Source organism: Lactuca virosa, chromosome 4 (assembly GCF_052849685.1).
Source record: "Lactuca virosa cultivar CGN04683 chromosome 4, Lactuca_virosa_CGN04683_v6, whole genome shotgun sequence".
NCBI classification, from domain to species: Eukaryota; Viridiplantae; Streptophyta; class Magnoliopsida; order Asterales; family Asteraceae; genus Lactuca; species Lactuca virosa.
The window spans coordinates 50721502-50742009 of NC_136429.1; the positions used below are offsets into that span (position 1 = coordinate 50721502).

Here is a 20508-nt window from a genome sequence, read left to right on the forward strand (position 1 = left end):
ATGGATCTGCTTAATCTAAAAAGAACCATAGATGGAATCTGGATATTCATTGGGGATTTTAATGCTGTAAGGAACGAGGATGAAAGATTTAACTCCAGGTTTTGTAAATCCACTGCTGCAGATTTTAACAAGTTCATTGCAATGGCTGGTCTTCAAGAACCCAAACTAGGTGGGAAACGTTTCACATATATGTGTGATGACGGGATTAAGCTGAGAAATTGGATCGATATTTGGTTTGTGCGAAGTTCATTGCCCAACAACCCCTTACCATGATAATTGCATTGCCACAAGAACACTCTGATCACACTCCTCTGTCCTGAAGCCAGCAAATCAAGATTTTGGCCCTTCCCCTTTTCGATTCTTTAATTCTTAAATACACAGGGACGATTTTGACATGACTTTCACAAACGCTTGGAACTCCTTCATGGGTTTTGGCACACCTGATATGTTCCTAAAAGCAAAACTTCGCCATGTCAGGAAGGTCATCAACAAATGGAGGAACATAAACTTGATGAAAGAATCAAACTTGCTTGTTCAATTAAGGAAAAGAGTGGAGGACCTTGAAGAAACGGCTGAAACGAGAATCTTAACAGAGGCCAAACGATCTGAAAGGAGGGATTGTAAAAGAAAAATTTGTGAATTAGAGAACTTTGCTAAAATAGATATTCAACAAAAAGCAAAAATTAGATGGTTAACGGACAGGGATGAGAATACATGCTTCTTTCACAACATGATCAAGAGCAAGAATCGTAAAAATAGACTATATGGATTACTAATCAATGGGGAGTGGTGTACTGAACCGGCAGATATCAAACATGAAGCCTTCCAATTTTTTGCCAATAAATTTCACGAAAACTTGTGAGAGAGACCAAAACTGATCAATGAAGATTTTAAAATTTTATCTTTAGATCAGAGTGAATTTCTTGATTCACTATTTTCACTAGAGGAAATAAAACATGCAATATGGAGTTGTGGCGGGGACAAATCACCAGGCCCAGACGAATATACATTCAAGGCGTTGAGAAATAAGTGGGACCTAATGAAACATGATATCGTTCGATTTGTTGCATATTTTGAATCTTATGGCATGTTTGCTATGGGGTGCAAGTCGTCATTTATTACACTCATTCCTAAAGTTAAATACCCATTGAATCTTGGTGACTACAGGCCTATTAGTCTAATAGGTCGTATGTACAAAATTGTGGCTAAAATTCTTGCATCAAGACTCAAACGAGTGGTAGGAACTGTGGTCGATGAAGTCCAATATGCATATATCGAAGGAATAAATATATTTGAGGGTCCCCTAGTCATAAATGAAATTTGCACTTGGGCTAAAAAAGCAAAAGAAAAGATCTTTTTATTCAAGGTGGATTTCGAAAAAGCATTTGATTCATTAAATCGGGCCTATCTTGACTCAATCATGGATCAAATGGGCTTCAGTCAAAAATAGAGGGGATGGATACACGGCTGTCTCTCTTCTGCTAGAGCCTCTGTTCTTAAAAATGGATCACCCACGAACGAGTTTTCTATCACCAAAGGAGTACAACAAGGTGACCCATTATCATCGTTCCTCTTTATAATTGCAATGGCAGGCTTAAATGTTGCTATTAAGAGTGCTTTGAAGAAATCCCTTGTCCATGGTATCAACCTACCACATAGTGGTCCAATCCTATCCCACTTATTCTATGCCGACGATGCAATCTTTATGGGCAAGTGGAGTAATTACAATATCAAAAATCCAGCAAGAATTCTGAAACGCTTTTATAAATGCTCCGGATTAAAAGTCAACTTTCACAAATCACGTTTATTGGGCATGGGAATCACAGATTCCGACCTTCAAAGTCAAGCAAAAGTACTTGGATGCCTTAAAATCTCATTACCTTTCACTTATCTCGGAGTCCCGGTGGGGGTAAATATGCCGTTAAAAAAGAATTGGAAACCGATAATTGATAAATTTCAAACCCGTCTCTCAACTTGGAAGGCAAAAACTTTATCTTTTGGAGGTAGATATTTGTTGATCAAATTAGTACTTAACAACCTTCCCACTTATTACTTTTCTTTGTTCAAAGCCCCAAGTGGAATCATCGACAAACTTGAGAAAATGAGAAGGAAGTTCTTATGGAGTGGGAGTGATACCGGTTCAAAGATACATTGGGTATCATGGTCGAAAGTTGTTGCATTAAAAAAAACAGAGGACTTGGAGTAGGGACGTTAAAAGCTCAAAATATTGCTCTACTCACGAAATGGTGGTGGAGACTTAGAGAGAAAAGTGGTGGTTTATGGAGAGAGTGCTTAACAAGTATCCATAACTTAAAACGCATGCCCGTAACGAATATTGCAAAAATCTCGTTGGGTAGCGTATGGAGAAACATTGCCAAAGCCATCAAAACTCTCCCTGAATTCGATATTAATTATCATGAGTTGTTTACATTAATTCCTGGATCGAATGTTAACATTCTTTTTTGGAAAGATAGATGGTGTGGTCCCTTAACATTACAAGAAAGGTTTCCTCACTTATACGAATTGGAATCGGCTAAGCTATGCTTAGTTTCTGACAGAATTAATAGTTCCGGGTTCTCATGAAGGTGGAAGACGCAAGCTATGGATGAGGAAATCGCGAATGATCTGGGAAATTTGTGTTTAATGATTCAGGGGGTTAATACTCAACCTGTGCAGAATGGTTTTCGTTTCACCCTCACCCCGATGGAAATTACTCAGTTAGCACTCTTCGTAATAAAATTGACACCAATATTATCCCTCACATTGGTATAAAGATAAACTGGTCAAAGGTAATTCCTCTCAAAATTCGTTGTTTTAATGGATACTAAGATGGTGTGGTGTATCGAATACTCATTTCGATAAGGTCACAAACTTCCTCAACTTTGCTGCTACATAGGGAAATTGTCCACGAAAGAAGGAGAGGCTGATTGCGGTGTGTTACGCTCTTCTATGGTGTTTATGATTAGCCATGAACAATTTGGTTTTCAAGAAAATACACACAAACCCTGCAAGGATTGCTGACGAGGTGATTTCCCAAACTTATTTATGGTTTAAATTCAAAACAAAGATGAATGAATGTAGGTGGATCGAATAGAGTATTTCCCCATTATGTTAATTATTTTGTAATCCTCATTTTGCTATTGTACTCTGCCCATGATCTAGTTACTTGCTAATCATGTGACTTTTATTTTCATATATATATATATATATATATATATATATATATATATATATATATATATATATATATATATATATATAGAGAGAGAGAGAGAGAGAGATAAGTTCAATTGAGAAAATAAAAAAGGTTGAGAATGGGGGAATCATTCTCAACCACTCATTTATTTTTGCCGCAAAAGTCTCCGTTGTACCAGCGGAAATGGGAAAGAAATAGACATGTGTTTTCCAACAAAACATGTTTCCTTAAACTATGCTAATCATTACCTTAATATATACAAAAACATAGTTATTTTTTGTTTTTTTAATTTTTAAAAAACTATTTTTATCGAAAAATGATTTTAAATATACCAAAATTCATGATTTTTTATTCTCTACAAATAGACATCCATATTGATATAGTTTTAAGATAAAATAATTTTTTTTTTAATATTTTCAGTTATCGTTATTCATAAGTGAATAAAAATACATTAGATTTTTAGATGATATCGTTATTCACTTGTAATTATTAGATGATATATTCACTTATGAATATTAGATGATATTTTCATATGTAAATATTACATAGTATTACATGGTATATCACATGTGGATATTACATAATATATTCACTTATGAATATTAGATGATATATTCACTTATGAATATTACACAATATATTCGCATATGAATATTACAAGGTGTTTTCACAAATATATATAATTTTTATATGTTATTAACATATGAATAACATACAGACTTGCATATTTGTTTTTTGTTTTAATAATCATATACTGATTCAGGTGAGAAAACATATTTATATGTGAATATAACGTGGTAATTTAGTTTATGCATTTAATCAAACAGTTAGAGTGCATACAAATTAACTTTTTTTAAAAATGTTAAAAACATGATACTTTGACTATTTAAATCTTACAAAATAGTAGATTAATAGAGAATTATATGAAATTTTTCAGAAAAAAAAAAAACGATTTGATCATTTTCTAACCTTAATTTTGAAGTTTTATTTGATGATCGATGTTGAATGAATGATATGAAGTGGATTTTTTGTTGATTATCGATAATGTTGATCTAATGACGCTGGGAGTATAATTAATCGTAGATGTTGAAGATCTGATCGTATTCAAGCAGAATTGAAGGTTGGATTAAAAGAACCAAAAACGAATTTTTGTTGTCAACTGTTGAATGGTGTTGATAAATGTGTTATTGACGAAGATCGACGATTGATTAACATTGGATGACGTTGATGATGGTTTAATTGAAGAAATCTGGAAGATTGTTGAAGGTTGGAGGAGAAATTTGGATGATGAACGATCGATTAGGAATGTGTTTGAACTGTTATCTAATTCTCTACAGTTACGTATTTGAGATTGAAGGTTATTATCATATTTACAAGTTTGTCACCGTGTCTTTTTATGCTTATATTAAATGATTGGCTGCGAATGATTCCCTCATTCTCAACCTTTTTTTTTCTCAATTGAACCATCTCTCTCTCTATATATATATATATATATATATATATATATATATATATATATATATATATATATATATATACACTAGGTGTAAGACCCATGTATTACATGAGTTCATTTAAAAAAAATATGAAAATTCTAAACATTTAAAAAAGTTTGAGATTATAAGAATTGAATTATTAATATTAAGATGTTTTTTTTTTAATTTAAACAAATAATTTAGATAAATAAACAAAGGAAACTAATGAAGTTTTAAATTAGAAATGTTCAAAATAGAAGGGAAATCAATTATTGAAATTGATATGCATTTATTATTAAATTTATTGCAATTATTACATTTAAATATTATGTAGATTTTAATAAAATGAAAAAAACCACAAAATGCCATGTTGAAAAAGTTTAATTGAAAATAACCATAAAATGACATGTGGTCAAATCAATGATAGTGTGACATGTGACAAATTATTTTTCATTTATTAAAGTAGATTTGCGTTTCCAGAAAAAGCAATATAAGTTTTTTAAAACACGAAAACTCCTAAAAATGGTTACGTAATGCAATTAATGCATGAGTTGATTGCATTTGTCACGAGCAAATACTTTTCTTCTTCTATCAAGCTTCGAGAGGGACTTTCAAAATAATGCAATCGAGCATTTTAATGGATTAAATAGCTCAAGGCCAGACCTCGTCAAATGTATTCGGATAAGTATATCCTACTTGCATGTCCCTTCTTTTGCAGTATATATATGTATCGATCGGTGATTGTTCTTTGTCAAATCTTTTAAGCTACACAGTCATAAAAAAGAAGAGACTAAAGCATTTTTCTCTTCTTTCTTTTGCAGTAACTATGTTGATTCCCATACTCAGTTTACTTCTCTCACTGAATTACATACCATGCAAAGCTCAGGTTTCTTCCACCTTTTACGATGACACATGCCCTAATGCACTCAGCACTATTAGAACTTCTATTGGTGCTGCGGTGACAAGTGACCGTCGCATGGCAGCCTCTCTCATTCGCCTTCATTTTCACGATTGTTTCGTTCAGGTTCATTTTGTTTCTTAATTAAATATCTCTCTCTCTCTCTCTCTCTCTCTCTCTCTCTCTCTCATATGCACTTCTTCTATATATGCATATATGCATGGTGCTTCTATATATTTATACATCAGATGTAAGAACATGCGGATTTTAATTAATCAGGTCAATTTTGCAGGGTTGTGATGCATCCATATTACTAGAAGTTGCCCCAAGTGAGAAGGATGCATTTAGGAACGGAGGTGTGAGGGGCTATGAAGTTATAGATGATGCAAAAGCTGCTGTCGAGAGCGTATGTCCTGGCATTGTTTCTTGTGCAGATATACTTGCTGTCGCTGCTCGTGATGCTTCTGTAGAGGTAATATATAGCAAAAGCTTTATATATATGATGTACATAAATAAAGATTCATAGAATCTGCAATTTCCACTGGTAATTAAATTAATTAGTTTTTTTATGTCTGAAATTAATACGTAGGTGGGTGGTCCTTCATGGTCAGTAAGGCTTGGAAGAAGAGATTCTCTAACAACAAACCCAGATGAAGCTAACAATATTCTTCCATTAGGTAGTATGGGTTTAGATGTACTCATTCCAATCTTTGCTCAAAAGTCACTCAGCGTAAGAGACATGGTTGCTCTTTCAGGTAATGATCACTTGCATCTATATATATTTTAATTAAATATATCTTCCTGGCAGATGAAATTAATGAAAACATGTTTGTTACATAATATATACTTGTTGTCATGCAGGGGCTCATACAATAGGGCAAGCAAGATGCGTTACGTTTAGGGCAAGGATATACGCCAACGACTCAAACATAGATCCTGAATTTGCTAGTAACCTTAGGACCAACTGTCCACAGACTGGAGGCGACGGGAACTTGGAGCGACTTGATTTGGTGACACCAAATACATTTGACGTCAACTACTTCAGGAATCTTTTGGAAAGAAGGGGTCTTCTAACATCAGACCAGGCACTGTTTAATGGAGATTCAACTGATAGCATCGTACAAGAGTACGTCGACAACCCTGCTTTATTTGAATCTGATTTTGCTGCAGCGATGGTTAGGATGGGAGACCTTGATCCCCTTACCGGTGCTAATGGGGAGATAAGGACTCTTTGCACTGCTCTCAATTAAGAAAGAAGAAGTGATGTACGTAATGATCGATGTATAATAATATTTCAACCACAAGTAATAAAACTATCCACTACGTACTATAAGAATTTTCTTCATTTTATTTATTCTTAGAGTAAATTATGCAAATGGTCCCTATGGTTTAGGTAATGTGTGTTTGGTCCCTAATTCTTTTTCTTAACTTGGACTCGGACGGTCCTTAACATGTATTTTTTTTGTGCGTTTAGTCCCCGATCTAAATAGATTGTATTACCCTTTTTATTTCTTTTTTAATTTGTTAATTATTTATTTATTAAAACAAATGGGTCCCACCCGTTACCTTCACCCTTCCCATGTCTCTTAATCATCATCATCGACCAATTCATCTGCTACCACCACTACATATTCCTTTCTCCTTCCTCCCTTCCTTTACCTGCCGGAAAGCTCCTAACCACCTCTTTTCTCTCACCGAAAAGCCTAATAGTCTCTCCTCCATCAACACCACCACTTTCTTCACCCTCGATCGAGAAGAAGGGGTAATATATACCGGACACTGTAGATCTCCGCCTTGGGAGACCGTTGCTTAGGGCTCTACACTACTGCTCAATCCCTACATCGGAGACCGTGTTAGCGACTCACCACTGTTGCTTGGACCACCATCGACCTATGGACAATGTTGCTGGTGTTAGGGTTCCACTATCGCAAAATCGGTGAGTGCAAAATCGACGCCACCAGCATTCGTTGCTCAAGCCACCAACGTCCACCGCCCATGCAAGTCCTTCTCGTCGAATCCAATTTCTTTCGTCGAACATTCAATTTGAAGGTTCGAATTTTGCAAAGTTTGGTTGAAATCCTTTCGGTTTTTGCAAGTTCCGATGACTCTTCAACTGATATGCAATCATATCGGTGGCAATTCAGAGTTGAATTGATGAACCCTAATGTCGACCTCCGGACCGCCTCTACTCCACCTAGATGGATTTGATTTCAGTAGGTTTGTTTCAGGTTTCATTTTAGTTTTAACTAGATTATAGCCCGAGTTAAACGCGGGGAACACATAAAAAAACATATAATTGTCTACAGATATTGCATAATGATTATAAAAAATATATATGGTTATTGGTATTATTGAAATGTGTAGAAAATACATTGAAAACGATAAATATCTATAATCATTGAATGACCTCTTTGTTGACAACATTTTTTCTTTTATTAGTTGAACGATGTTCCTCGTCTCATATAGTTTTAAGCATTTTAATTAGACGTTCCTTCCATAATAAGGTTACTTAATTTAAACATATATTGACAACCAATATACCGTTTTTTCCACTGCATTAAATATTGACAACTATTTCATTTATTCAAATAAAGTCATATAGTATAATTTATAGAATGTTAAATGTTATATGGATTTAATTTTAGTATATCATCAATGAAGATTCTTTTCTAAATCCTGATTGACTTATTTTAAATTGATTATGAATATAAGTGCTAGTTTTTATGTTTGTTCTTATTTATTTGGTGTTCGCAAGAATTTTGCATTAGTTTTGGCGCAACTTTAAATAATTTTAGTATATCATCAATGTAATTTGGTATATATCTTTCAATTATATGAAATATCAAATGATGACATTGCATTACTATTGTGATAATTTAGTTTATATATTGTATTTTTACTAATCTTAACGGTCTTATTTTTTATAATAACCGTAACGCTTTTACTAATTGTACTTTTTACAAATCTCCTAATATCTTATAATTTTTATCTTACTTTATAATTTTTCATAACTATGTTATTTTCAAGATTGACTGTCTTAATAGTTTTTTTTCCAGTCTATTCAATTTATATTTCATTGTACAACATCATCGTTTGTATGTATTCTGAAATTTCACTTTAAAAATGCTTAATGTTTACACCTTGATATTAATTTTTTTTAATAAACCCGTTTAATAATTATAGAATATATATATCATTTTAATTAACATTTACTTCCTTCATTAAATCAAATTCCTCATTAAACGTATATATTTTTGGAAAGTAATAATTATAATGTGACATCATTATCTAAGACGTAAATGCTTGATATACCTTTGGAGGAAAAAAATCAGGATCATTAAAAAATTTTATATAAAGAAAATCCAAATTTAAATTTGGTGAAATTATGGATGAAATTACTGGCGAAAATTATTTTGGAGGGAGTTGTATTTTGTAAGATATAATAATATTACAAAATTCGAAATATGTATATTTGTTGCGTAAATTTATAAATTTTATTGTTACTATATAAAGATAAAAAAGTAGGTTGGTATGATATACAAAAACATAATAATTTCAATGATATTTTAAAATCATGCCAAAATTAACCGGATTCTTATGACATAAAAATTAAAAAAAATCATAACCATCTCTAATATATAAAAGTAACATATTCGTAATTAATGTCAGTTCCCAAGATAGTTAAATTCTGTTTAGTTAAAGGTACGTAATATCTTTTCATGTTTATTTGAAAAGTTTTAAAAAAGTAGTTAACTGATTTCATGTAATTTGTGACAAAGAAAATCGAAATATATGAATACATATATTTGATATAGGAATAAAAAATAATCGAAAAAAATATAAAAAACAAAGAAGGTACTAACCTTCTAGTACACAAGAACGAATGTTTGAAGCAGAGAATGATGATGGAAATTATAAACTGGAATTGCAGGTTCAATTTTGAATTTTGGGTTTGAATCGTTGTTTGATTTTGTTTAGGATTTAAATATTAGGTTTAATTTTGGTTTTTGATTTGATTAGCAGATTGGATTTTTGTTTTGGATTTTAGTTATAGATTCAATTTGGCTGGAGAACGGGAATTGTGTTCCGAGATGGTCACCAGAGGTGGTACCGGAACTCGAAGAGGATTTAAGATGGAGTGGGTCATTTTTCCAACAATATATTAATAATTTATTTTATTTTATAATAATTAAAATAATAAAAAAAGAATTAACAAAATAAAAATATATCACTAAGGGCAATAAAGTCTTTTTAGATCTGGCAGAGACCAAACACGCAATAAAAAACATTTTAGGGACTGTCCAAGTTAAGAAAATGAATTAATGACCACACGCGCAGATTACCCTAAACCACAGGGACCATTTGCATAATTTACTCTTTTATATATATATATATATATATATATATATATATATATATATATATATATATATATATATATATATATATATATATATATATATATATATATATATATATATATATATATATATAATCTACTTGTGGAAATGTTTGGTTTAATTTTTCTGTTTGATCCAAATGCCAATATTGTAAAAACGAATTAAAGAACTATTTTCTAGATGATACGGAGATAGTGCAAGGAGAAGGACAATTCCAAAACTAAACGGGATTAAACAACTCAACTCATCAACCTTAAAATCCACTAACGAATACAAATTTGATTAAGAGTTGACCCCTTAATAATGGAAATAAACAAAGAGACATAGAACAAAAGAAAAAAGAACAAAGTTCAACGATATTTATGACAGATTAACTCCCATTTCCACTCTACAGTAGCATTTGATTTTTATTTATTTATTGGGTTAATGTCATAAAAACCCTCAAGTTTTCAGGGTTTTGTCGGTTTTGCCCAAAGTTGAATTTTATATCCGTTTTTACCCTCACAATTTCCACAAAATGTTCGGTTTTACCCTTTTACCGGTGATAACAGGTTTTCCATGTTACCATTATATTAAATTCTCAAAAAAACCCTTAAGTTTATCGTTTTTTTTTTATGTTTTTACCCTTAAGTTCATAATTTTTTTACACTTTTACCCTAAGTATTTTTTTTTCATAATATACGTATTCATGCAAATCGTATTTATATACGAAAAAATATTTAATTAAATAGTGTGTGTATATATATATATATATATATATATATATATATATATATATATATATATATATATATATATATATATGTGTGTGTGTGTGTGTGTGTGTGTATGTGTGTGTTTGCAGCGTTATACCATTTAAAAATAAACTAATATTTTTAGAATTATGAATACGTATTTTATAAATATAGTTTTTAGAAGTATAAATACATATTTTTATATTTTTAGAAATATTAATTTGTATATATACTTCTAAAAATATATTTATACTTTTAAAAAAACATATATCAAAATACATATTTACACTTGTAAAAATATATGTATATACTTATATAAACGTAAAAATAAATATTTATACTTCTAAAATACATATTAACATTTCTAATATATATATATATATATATATATATATATATATATATATATATATATATATATATATATATATATATAGACACACACACACGTTTATGATTGAACAAGTTATTTTATTGATATGCATATTTTTAAATACATAAACATACGTATTTGTAGTTATAAAAACATATTAATTTGGTTTTTTTTTGTTTTACATTTTAAACGGTTCATCCAGAAAATATATATATATACAGAGACACATAAAGAAATAACATTAAAAAAATGTAAATATAATATTTAATTAATTTTTTATCGTATATAAATATGATTTTTTTTGCATTGAATACGTATAATATTAAAAAAAATACATAGGGTAAAAGTATAAAAAAATTATAAACTTAAGGGTAAAAGCGTAAAAAAACTATAAACCTAAGGGTTTTTTTTGCGAATTTAATATAATGGTAACATGGAAAACTTGCTATCACCGGTAAAAGGGTAAAACCGAACATTTTTTGGAAAATGTAAGGGTAAAAACGGACATAAAATTCAACTTTGGACAAAACCGACAAAACCATGAAAACTTGAGGGTTTTTATGACATTAACCCTTATTTATTTATTTTTTTGGAACCGGCGAGATTTTACTAAAGACCAAACTTAACAAGATGCCAAAGAGGCCACAACCCAAAACATGTTATAAAGTACAAGTACAATTTAAGAAATACGCCAACTGTGGGGAAGGGGGCAAGTTACAGAATGCTAAATGGGTTATTAAACCACTTTCACCCAATTGCAATTTCCCATTTTACCCCTATGTTTAATCCATCCGTAAATCATAGTAATCCCCTGGTCCGCTGTTGTGGAAGGTTTTGGAGGAGTTTTGTTAAAAATCATGTTAATCTTATCATCCAAATATACCACAGAACGCCATAAACAATGTTTAATAGGATTTTCTTTTTCTTAGTGCAGTTCCCCCACTGAGCCGCAAACCTGATTATATCCTCCAATTTGGAAAATAATTGAGTACCAATGCCACACCAATCAAATATCCAACGTGAATGTATCTCTCGAGCAAATGAACATTCAATTAATAGTAAAATAGAAAGAAACATTACGGCGAGATAAAAAAAAATCATGTTAAGTGGCAATCAAGGAATTGAATACAACATTCCTTTCTCTCCTATAGTAATTTTCATTACATACCGGAGCAGTTTTTTTTACATGATTCATTAATTCATTAATGGAATGATATATATTATAACTGAAAATTACTTTAAATATTCCATTAATATATTATAATTGAAAATTACTTAAAATATTAATATAACCTTCAATGATATTAATCTTGTTAAGTATTTTAAAACTTTAATTAAATATCTTTTTATTTTTGAAAAATAAATAACTTAAGTATTCTTATAATAATATTTAAAATTAAGTGGTATCTATTTCTTCACATTTTGTAAATCTTTTAGACGACAGATAACTATTTTTTTTAACTATTTACAACCCATCACTACAAAAAATTGTCAATCAGGACTTGATCAATCAATCATGATCGCTAAAAGTAGAAAGAGTCGGTAAGTGATTTAGTGACCAAAATTTTCGTCACTAGGTCTGTCACTAAACTGATTAGTGACTAAAATATATAAGTGGTCACTAATTAGTGACTAAATATCTTCGTCACAAAATCTGTGACGATCCGTTCTGTCACTAAATGTGTCACTGTTAGGTGTGTCAAACCCAACAAATAATAGGGGTACAATAGACTTCAAATATACTGCTTTAATGCACTAAAAAACAGTACAAGACAAGCAGGGTCGAACCACAGAGACACATGATAAAAGTCTATACCTTTTTGTGGAAGGTACTTTGGTCACAAAGGGGTTTTTTTTTCCAAAAGTTAAATAATGAAAATAACAATCTACTTTGAAAACATATAGAAAAAAAGGAAATAGATTTGTAAATAGGTTGTTGAAATGGTCCCAGTTCTAGTTCTCAATGTTGACATTTAACTTGATTACAACTTGATGTAATTCATGATTGTTATTCTATGTTGGTACTAAAATATATTAACACGCTCTAATACCTTTTGCTTGACAAATTATCTAACCAAAACACGCTCTTTGAGTAGACCTAGCTTTACTAATTCAACCTAAACATGCTCTTAAATTGTATTGAAAAACTGCATTAAGTTTTATACAAGCTTCCCATCAATGTTCATTTCTTCTCATACACTCAGAAGTGTGAAAACATGTGATATATGCTCTACAATAAGAAAACTTATTGTTTGTTACCAATTATTAACTTAATAGAACTATTAGGTGCCCTAATAGTTAATTAACTACACAAAAATTCAATTCATGAAAGTGGCCAATCAAACACAAATCAAATTCAAGGGTTCTAGTTTAAACAAAAACATAATCACTAATAGAATCACAAATCAAACATCAAATCACATGCTTCAAGTCAAATAATCAACATGTTTTGAACAGGAACTAGAAACTAGGGTTTCTTAGCCACACATGGCTAAGAACAAATCAAACAAGAATAAAGATGGAATTGAAATGCTTAATGCTTACAAAATGGAAATCAAAACTGTTTGCAATGATTAATAATATTCAAGAGCTCCAAATTTTTCCCAAAAATCGCCCTTTGTTCTCCAAAAACTGTCTCTCATTAAAAAATGGTGACTTCCTCCAATTTAGCTCCACAATTAACTGCTCACGTGCTTTCCATAAGACCATGCGTTTTTGGCATGGCCATGCCTTTTTCCCATGTGTTTCTAGCATGGCCATGTGTTTTGACCATGTGTTTTTAGCATGGCCATGCGTTTTTTTACTAAAACTCCAATAAGTCTTCAGACTTGGCTCCGTCTTCGGTCTAGCTTCACCACGAGTCATGTTGCTCAAATATAAGATGAAAAAGGACAAACACGACCTGTGTCGGTATGACACGAACCGTGTTTCAAACGTAGTCATTTGTTATGATGATATGCAACGACTCGGGTTACGTCTTCACATTTTCTTCCATGGCATGACCGGTTCATATTTTCTTCATGCTCCAATGCTCCAAGCTCCAAGCTCCAAGGTCTAAGTTCCAAGCTCGCATCCATAGTTCCGATCCTCTAAGCTCCATAATGCCTAAAAAATTAATCAAAAATAGTGAATTACCAGGCATTCTGGATAAAACATGCAAATGCCAAATAATTAACTAAATGCAAGAATTATGAAGTAAAATGCAATGAAAAGATAGAAATAGACGTTCAAAATAGGTACATAAAATGCACCTATCAGTCACTAATCAATAAAAGTCGTCACTATTTTATCCAATTAGTGATGAGTGTTACCTGATTAGTGACGATAAAAACCCTTCACTGTTTTATCTAATTAGTGACCATAAAAGTCGTTAGTGGTTTATCCAAATAGTGACCAGAAAAAGCTGTCACTAATTTTTGTTGTTATTTATTGTATTTAACCCATTTAAAGCTGTCACTAATTTTTGTTGTTATTTATTGTATTTAACCCATTTAAGTAACTAGTCAATGATAAGATATACTATAATCCATTTATCAAAATATATATCCTCAAATGATAAGCATTAGTTGTTCTCAAATTTAAAGGAACCTACAATATTCACCTTTGGACAAGATATTCAAAGAAGATGGATTCAACCACTTTTTTTACCATGAAAAATAATACAAGTTTGTATCTCATGGCCGACAAAAGAACAAATAAGAGTAAAATAAGTAGATGTTAACTTTCATTGCAATCCACAACCTTGTTTCAATCACACATTTTATTTTGATTGCAAAAGTAGATCATATTGAACATCTATCAAATCAATAGTTTCAAGTGAGAACCTAGTAAAACTGGAAGATGACAAAATGATTGTACATTGATGTTTTTGCATTTAAGAACTATAATGCACCGACCCTTATTCTTCACCCACAAAAGAAGTATAAATAAGACAAAGAAAACAAATGGTGGGATGGCAAAGGACCTGGACACATTTGGGATCACATATCGAGGGCCAAGGGTAGAATAAGGATTTTTATCTGAATATTCTGTATTTAAGGAATGTTAATTGTTTGTGTGAGGTCAACCGAGTTTTGTTAGAACTTTCTCTTGGAAAAATGATAATTTCTCGAATTGTTATCTTGTCAATCCGTATTCAGTATTCAGTTAAGTAATCATTTGAATCTCTTTTTATTCCCTGTTATCTTTAATTGTAATAGAAAGTATCATGGAGGCTGCAGGCATAACAAAGTGGTATTAGGGATGGGAAGGAAGGTGACATTGGGAAGGAGGGGCAAGCAACAAACAAAAGATTTGAAACCTTGGAGTCTGCCATGAGTCATGTTTATAAAAGATTGGATGCATAGTCTCTTCATATCAAACACCAACATCAGACAGATATGATGACCTCTATTGAGTTAAAAATGATGAAATTCTTCAAGTGGTCCTCAAGAACAACTCTGGTGGATATGAGGAGGAAGGGGGAAAGAAGATAGCTGATGGAGGATCTAGTGGGGGCATCAACCTACCCGTGGAAGAAACACCCAAGGTGATATCCAATTTCGTGAAGAAAATCGGAGGTGGAGGTGAAGGAGTTGGCTCAGGAGGTGGTCACAGTGGCTGGTCTGGGTGAAGTCATGGAGGAATTGGTTTCAATGGGGGTACATATTGGAGGTTCAGGAAGCTCTGGATATGCCTCTTTTTGATGGAAATTTCCACGATGGATGGGTTCTATGGGCATAAACATATTTCAAGTTTTATCATTTATCGGAGGAAGGCAATATTGAGGTTGTCGTCGTGGCTTTGGTGGGTGACGCTCTCCTGTGATTTCAGTTGGAACTCCATAGGAGACCGATATTGCGATGGGAGGAGTTGAAATCTTTGCTCCTCTGGCAGTTCCGTCCGTCAAATGCCGAAACATTGCACGAGTAATGGCTAGCAATGTCTTAGGTGGGATCGATGTTGGAATATCAACGAAGTTTCATCGAGTTAATGGCACTGCTGAACAACGTACCAGACGACATATCCATGGGGAAATTCATCAATTGATTGAATCCGAAGATTAGGTCAGATGTGAGACTTCTTGAACCCTACGCAGTGGATCATGCGCTTAGACATTAAGGTGGATGACAAGATAAAGGCCCAATAAAGCAAGAAAAGAGGCCTAATTTTGATAAGTAACTCTGGTACCATTCCGAAACCGACTCCATCAACCGGGGTAATATACAAGTCTCCTTTAATCACTCCCATCAAAACCACCTTCTTTTCACCGCGAACGTCAAATTCACCCTCACAGTCTCAAGTAAAAGCAAGTAACAAAGTTTGACGTTTAACTGATAACGAGCTCTAGTACATGCAAGAAAAAGGGTTTTGTTTCAGGTGTGACGACAAGTGGAGCGCATGTCGTAGATGTCGGCATCGAGAGCTCAGTGTTTGTGTTCTCCTCACACGGGAGGAAAGAGCCAGCCATAATCAGAGTGTGAGGAAGAATCCAATCTGGAAGTAGAACAAAAAGCCTCAGAGGTAACCAGCCTATCGGGAACTTGTTTGAATTCAGTTTTGGGAAAAGCTAACCCTAAAACCCTCAAATTACTAGGAAGGTTGACTAATGATTAAGTGGTGGTGGTGATTGACCCGTGTTCCACCCATAATTTCCGAGCCTTAGTTTTGGTCGAGAAATTTAAGCTCTAGTGATCCCATCAGAAGGGTTCGAAGTGGCAATAGGCACCAAATTGTTGTAAGAAGAAAAGGGAAGTGTGAATGAGTTTCCTTAAGCTTACATGGAGTGGTTATCAAAGAAGAATTTTTTCCCTTATATTTAGGTAGTGCGTATGTGATATTGTGAATCCAGTGGTTAGAAAAAATTAGGGCCAGTGGATCACCAGTTGGACACATATCATGAAGTTCAACGTCGATGGGAAAACCATTACACTCAAAGGAGATTCATCTCTCGATCGTGCCAAGCTAACCCTAAAAACAATGATGCATACCATTGGGTCAGTGGGAGAGGAATACTTGTTACAATTTTCTCATCTTACAAGTGAAGTAGGAGAGCAACAAGATGTTTCCAGTCCCGAACTCTTAACACCCTTACTTCAACAGTACCACCAGGTTTTCAAATGGAAGGGTGACCTTTCCCCACATCGGAATCAACAACACTCAACCACCCTCAAGGAAGGTACATAACCTGTATCGTTTAGACCTTATCGATACTCTCATAACTAGAAGTCAGAAAATGGGAGACTACTCAAGGATTTGATATGTTCGAGAGTCATACAACCCTCAAGGAGCCCGTTCTCGAGCCCGATGTTGTTAGTTTAAAAAAAACAGATGATTCATGGAGGTTTTGAATTCATGACAGGAACTTGAATAAGGTAACCGTCAAAGACAAGTTTCCTATTCCAATGATAGACAAAATTATCACTAATTACCGGATGGATTACACAGGTCGAGAGTCTATTCCAAGTTGGATTTGAAATCGGGGTACCACCAAATACGCATGAAAGAAGAAGACATACCGAAAACAGCTTTTCGTACACACGAAGGTCATTACGAGTTTCTGGTCATGCCCTTCGGGCTTACGTACTGCCCGACGACCTTTCAGTCGGTGATGAATGAGATATTTAAACCATATTTGCAAAGGTTTGTGTTGGTTTTTTATGACATCCTCGTTTACAGCCCTAATAAAACAAAGCACGTAGAGTACTTGGAGATTGTCTTACAACTGCTTACAGACCACCAAATCTATGCTAACCCAAAAAAAATGTGAATTTGGAAAGGGAAAGTTAGCATATATGGGGCACATCATCTCTCAACAAGAGATGGCGGTAGATGAAGACAATGTACAAGCCATTAAAGCATGGCATATACCAAGAAGCATCAGGGATTTCAGGGGTATTTGGGACACACTAGAATTTCATCGCATGGTATGCGACAATTGTAGCTCCATTAAATGACTAATTAAAAAAAGAATGTTTCTAGTAGAATGAACAAGCTACCAAGAGTTTTAAAGCTCTCAAGAATGCCATGATTCATGCACCGATATTGGTAACGCATGACTTTACAAAAGACTTTGTGTTAGAGACAGATGCTTCGCATGTGGAAATTCGGGTCGTTATCACAGAAGATAATCACCCCATAGCCTTCTATAGTCAAGTGCTCGGGACCAGAAATAGACTCAAACCTATTTACAAGAAGGAACTTATGGCGATTTTGATTGCAGTTAAGAAGTGGAGACATTACCTAATGGGATGACACTTCACCATACGCACCGCTAAGAAGAGTCTCAAGTATTTAATGGACAAAGATATGTGGGATAAGAGTATCAGGAATAGATGTATAAGTTACTCGATTATGATTTCGAAATTCATTACAAACCAAGAGCCTCCAATAAGGTAGTTGACGCCTTGTCATGAGCGTTCAATTTCACTACCGAATTATGTATGATCACTCCTTCTTGGATCATGTCGGAGGAGAGCTTGTGGAAGGAAATTGAGGTTGATCTCTCGTCCAACAGGTGCATAAAGACATAACAGAATCCGGAAAGGTGCATGCTATTTCACGGTGATAGCCAATCGGGTGTTGTATAAAGGGAGGTTAGTTATACCTCACAAATCAACCCTATTCCCTAAACTCCTTAAGGAGTTCCATGATTCGGTGGTGGGTGGCCAGTCGGGGGAATTACGAACCTACGATAGATTAGCATTGGAATGGTATTAGGTTGAAATGAAAAAAGGGTTCAAAATTATGTTCGATAATGCAGTACTTACCAAACACAAAAGGCCTTAACCACTCCCAGTACTGGACTATTGGAACCATTCCATCTCAAGTATGGGAAGAAATAACAATGGACTTTGTGGAAGGATTGCCATGTTCCTACGGGTTCGATACAATGTTGGTGGTTGTGGACCAATTGAGTAAATATCCACATTTCTTAGCCCTAAAACATCATTTTACTACAGTAGGGATGGCTGAAGTGTTTTTAAAGAAAATGGTGCACCTTCATGGATTTTTAGTGTTTATAGTATCAGATCGTGACGGGATCTTCATGAGCAAAATTTTGAACTAGCTATTCCGTCTCAAAGGTAATATGCTATGTAGAAGCACATCCTACCACCCCTAATTAGATGGTCAATCAAAAATCACCAACAAATCCTTGGAATTGTACCTTCGCTACTTCATCAGGGGAAACCCCAAATCTTGGTACCAGTGTGCATTGCCACTAGGCAGAGTTCTGGCATAATACAACATTTGTTAGGTCAAAAGTTGTTGTGAGAAGTCAAATTGTAGGATCTTTAATCGAAAGTGTCTGTAAAAAGCGAATGTCCATGTGACTTCGTTGTCTTAATCTATTTACAAGGCATCTATAATTTTTGTATTGTGATGTTTAGTCCTTATATTTTTTGGTCCGTGAGTACCCTATAAATAGGGTAAGTACTTATAGTATAGTGTAAGAACTTTAGCATTAGACTTTACCATTTTTTACTCGTTTTCTCTCTGTACTCTTCCAGATTTATTAAGCTGAAAACCAGATCGTATTTAGATCTATGTCTTCTTACCCGCTTTTCATAATCGATTGACTTAAACACATTTCAAACAAAATATAATTTGGTATTAGAGTAGGAATCATTACATCGATTGAAGAATTATTTCACGTTTCTGTCTGATTGAGTCGTTATGTCCGATTCAATCTTTCCGCAAGATAGAAACATAATTCTTTCTGTAATCGATTGTGATTAATCGATTATGCATCCATTTTTGTTATTCGATCTAGTAATAAATTCATTTATCTTCAAGAAATTCTTCTTTTCATTGAATCTGATGGCAAATCTCTACTTGGATCTGCAACCAAGATCTTGATGCTAGTCCCAGATTACTATGATCAGTAGCCTGATCGCATGGAGGATTACCTTAATGGTATCGATGAGGATCTCAGGAGATCGATCGAGACTGGACCTTATCATGCTGATTTGTTTCAAGCCATTGGTAACACTGGAGCAGTTGAGGATATGTTTGCGCAAGGGAATAAGAAGAAAGCAAACAACAAAAAAATGTGTCTCTATGAAATGTGAGGAGCTCTTCCCCCTACCGTTTACAATTACATTTGAATTTTCCCAACAACAAAGGATATTTGGGATACTTTGAAAGAAAAGTATCAATGCAACGAAATAACGAAGAAGAGTTCTGTGAAGAAGTGTTTGTCTGAATTTGAAGAGTTTAAGCAAAATGAGAATAAGAGTATTAAGGCATACTATGACAGGCTAAATGATTTGATCTTCAAATGCAATCGGTATGGAGTGATTCGTACAACCTTGGAATTTAATCTCACTTTTGTTTACGGACTTATTAAAGAATGCAGAAACGTGTGTATGATGATAAAGACATAGGCGAATTTTGATACATATTCGTTATCGAATCTGTATAACATTCTGAAAACGCACGAATCGGAGGTGA

General features: G+C 33.4%; 2 protein-coding genes across 3 annotated transcripts; both read left to right on the plus strand.

Annotated features, from left to right (window-relative positions):
• Positions 1 to 1450, plus strand: LOC145104433 (uncharacterized). The gene is made up of 3 exons (XM_079041683.1): positions 1 to 233; positions 382 to 749; positions 909 to 1450. Exons 1-3 carry the CDS (start codon positions 1 to 3, stop codon positions 1448 to 1450), a joined length of 1143 nt encoding a protein of 380 aa, XP_078897809.1.
• Positions 1451 to 5246: 3796 nt separating this feature from the next.
• Positions 5247 to 6905, plus strand: LOC145104040 (basic peroxidase-like). 2 transcript variants are annotated; one of them, XM_079041327.1, is made up of 5 exons: positions 5247 to 5356; positions 5493 to 5695; positions 5862 to 6041; positions 6159 to 6324; positions 6431 to 6905. In XM_079041327.1, exons 2-5 carry the CDS (start codon positions 5498 to 5500, stop codon positions 6817 to 6819), a joined length of 933 nt encoding a protein of 310 aa, XP_078897453.1. In that variant the 5' UTR covers positions 5247 to 5356; positions 5493 to 5497; the 3' UTR covers positions 6820 to 6905. The 2 variants fall into 2 exon arrangements, with proteins under 2 accessions (XP_078897453.1, XP_078897452.1); XM_079041326.1 differs by having other exon boundaries at positions 5299 to 5408.
• Positions 6906 to 20508: the final 13603 nt, after the last annotated feature.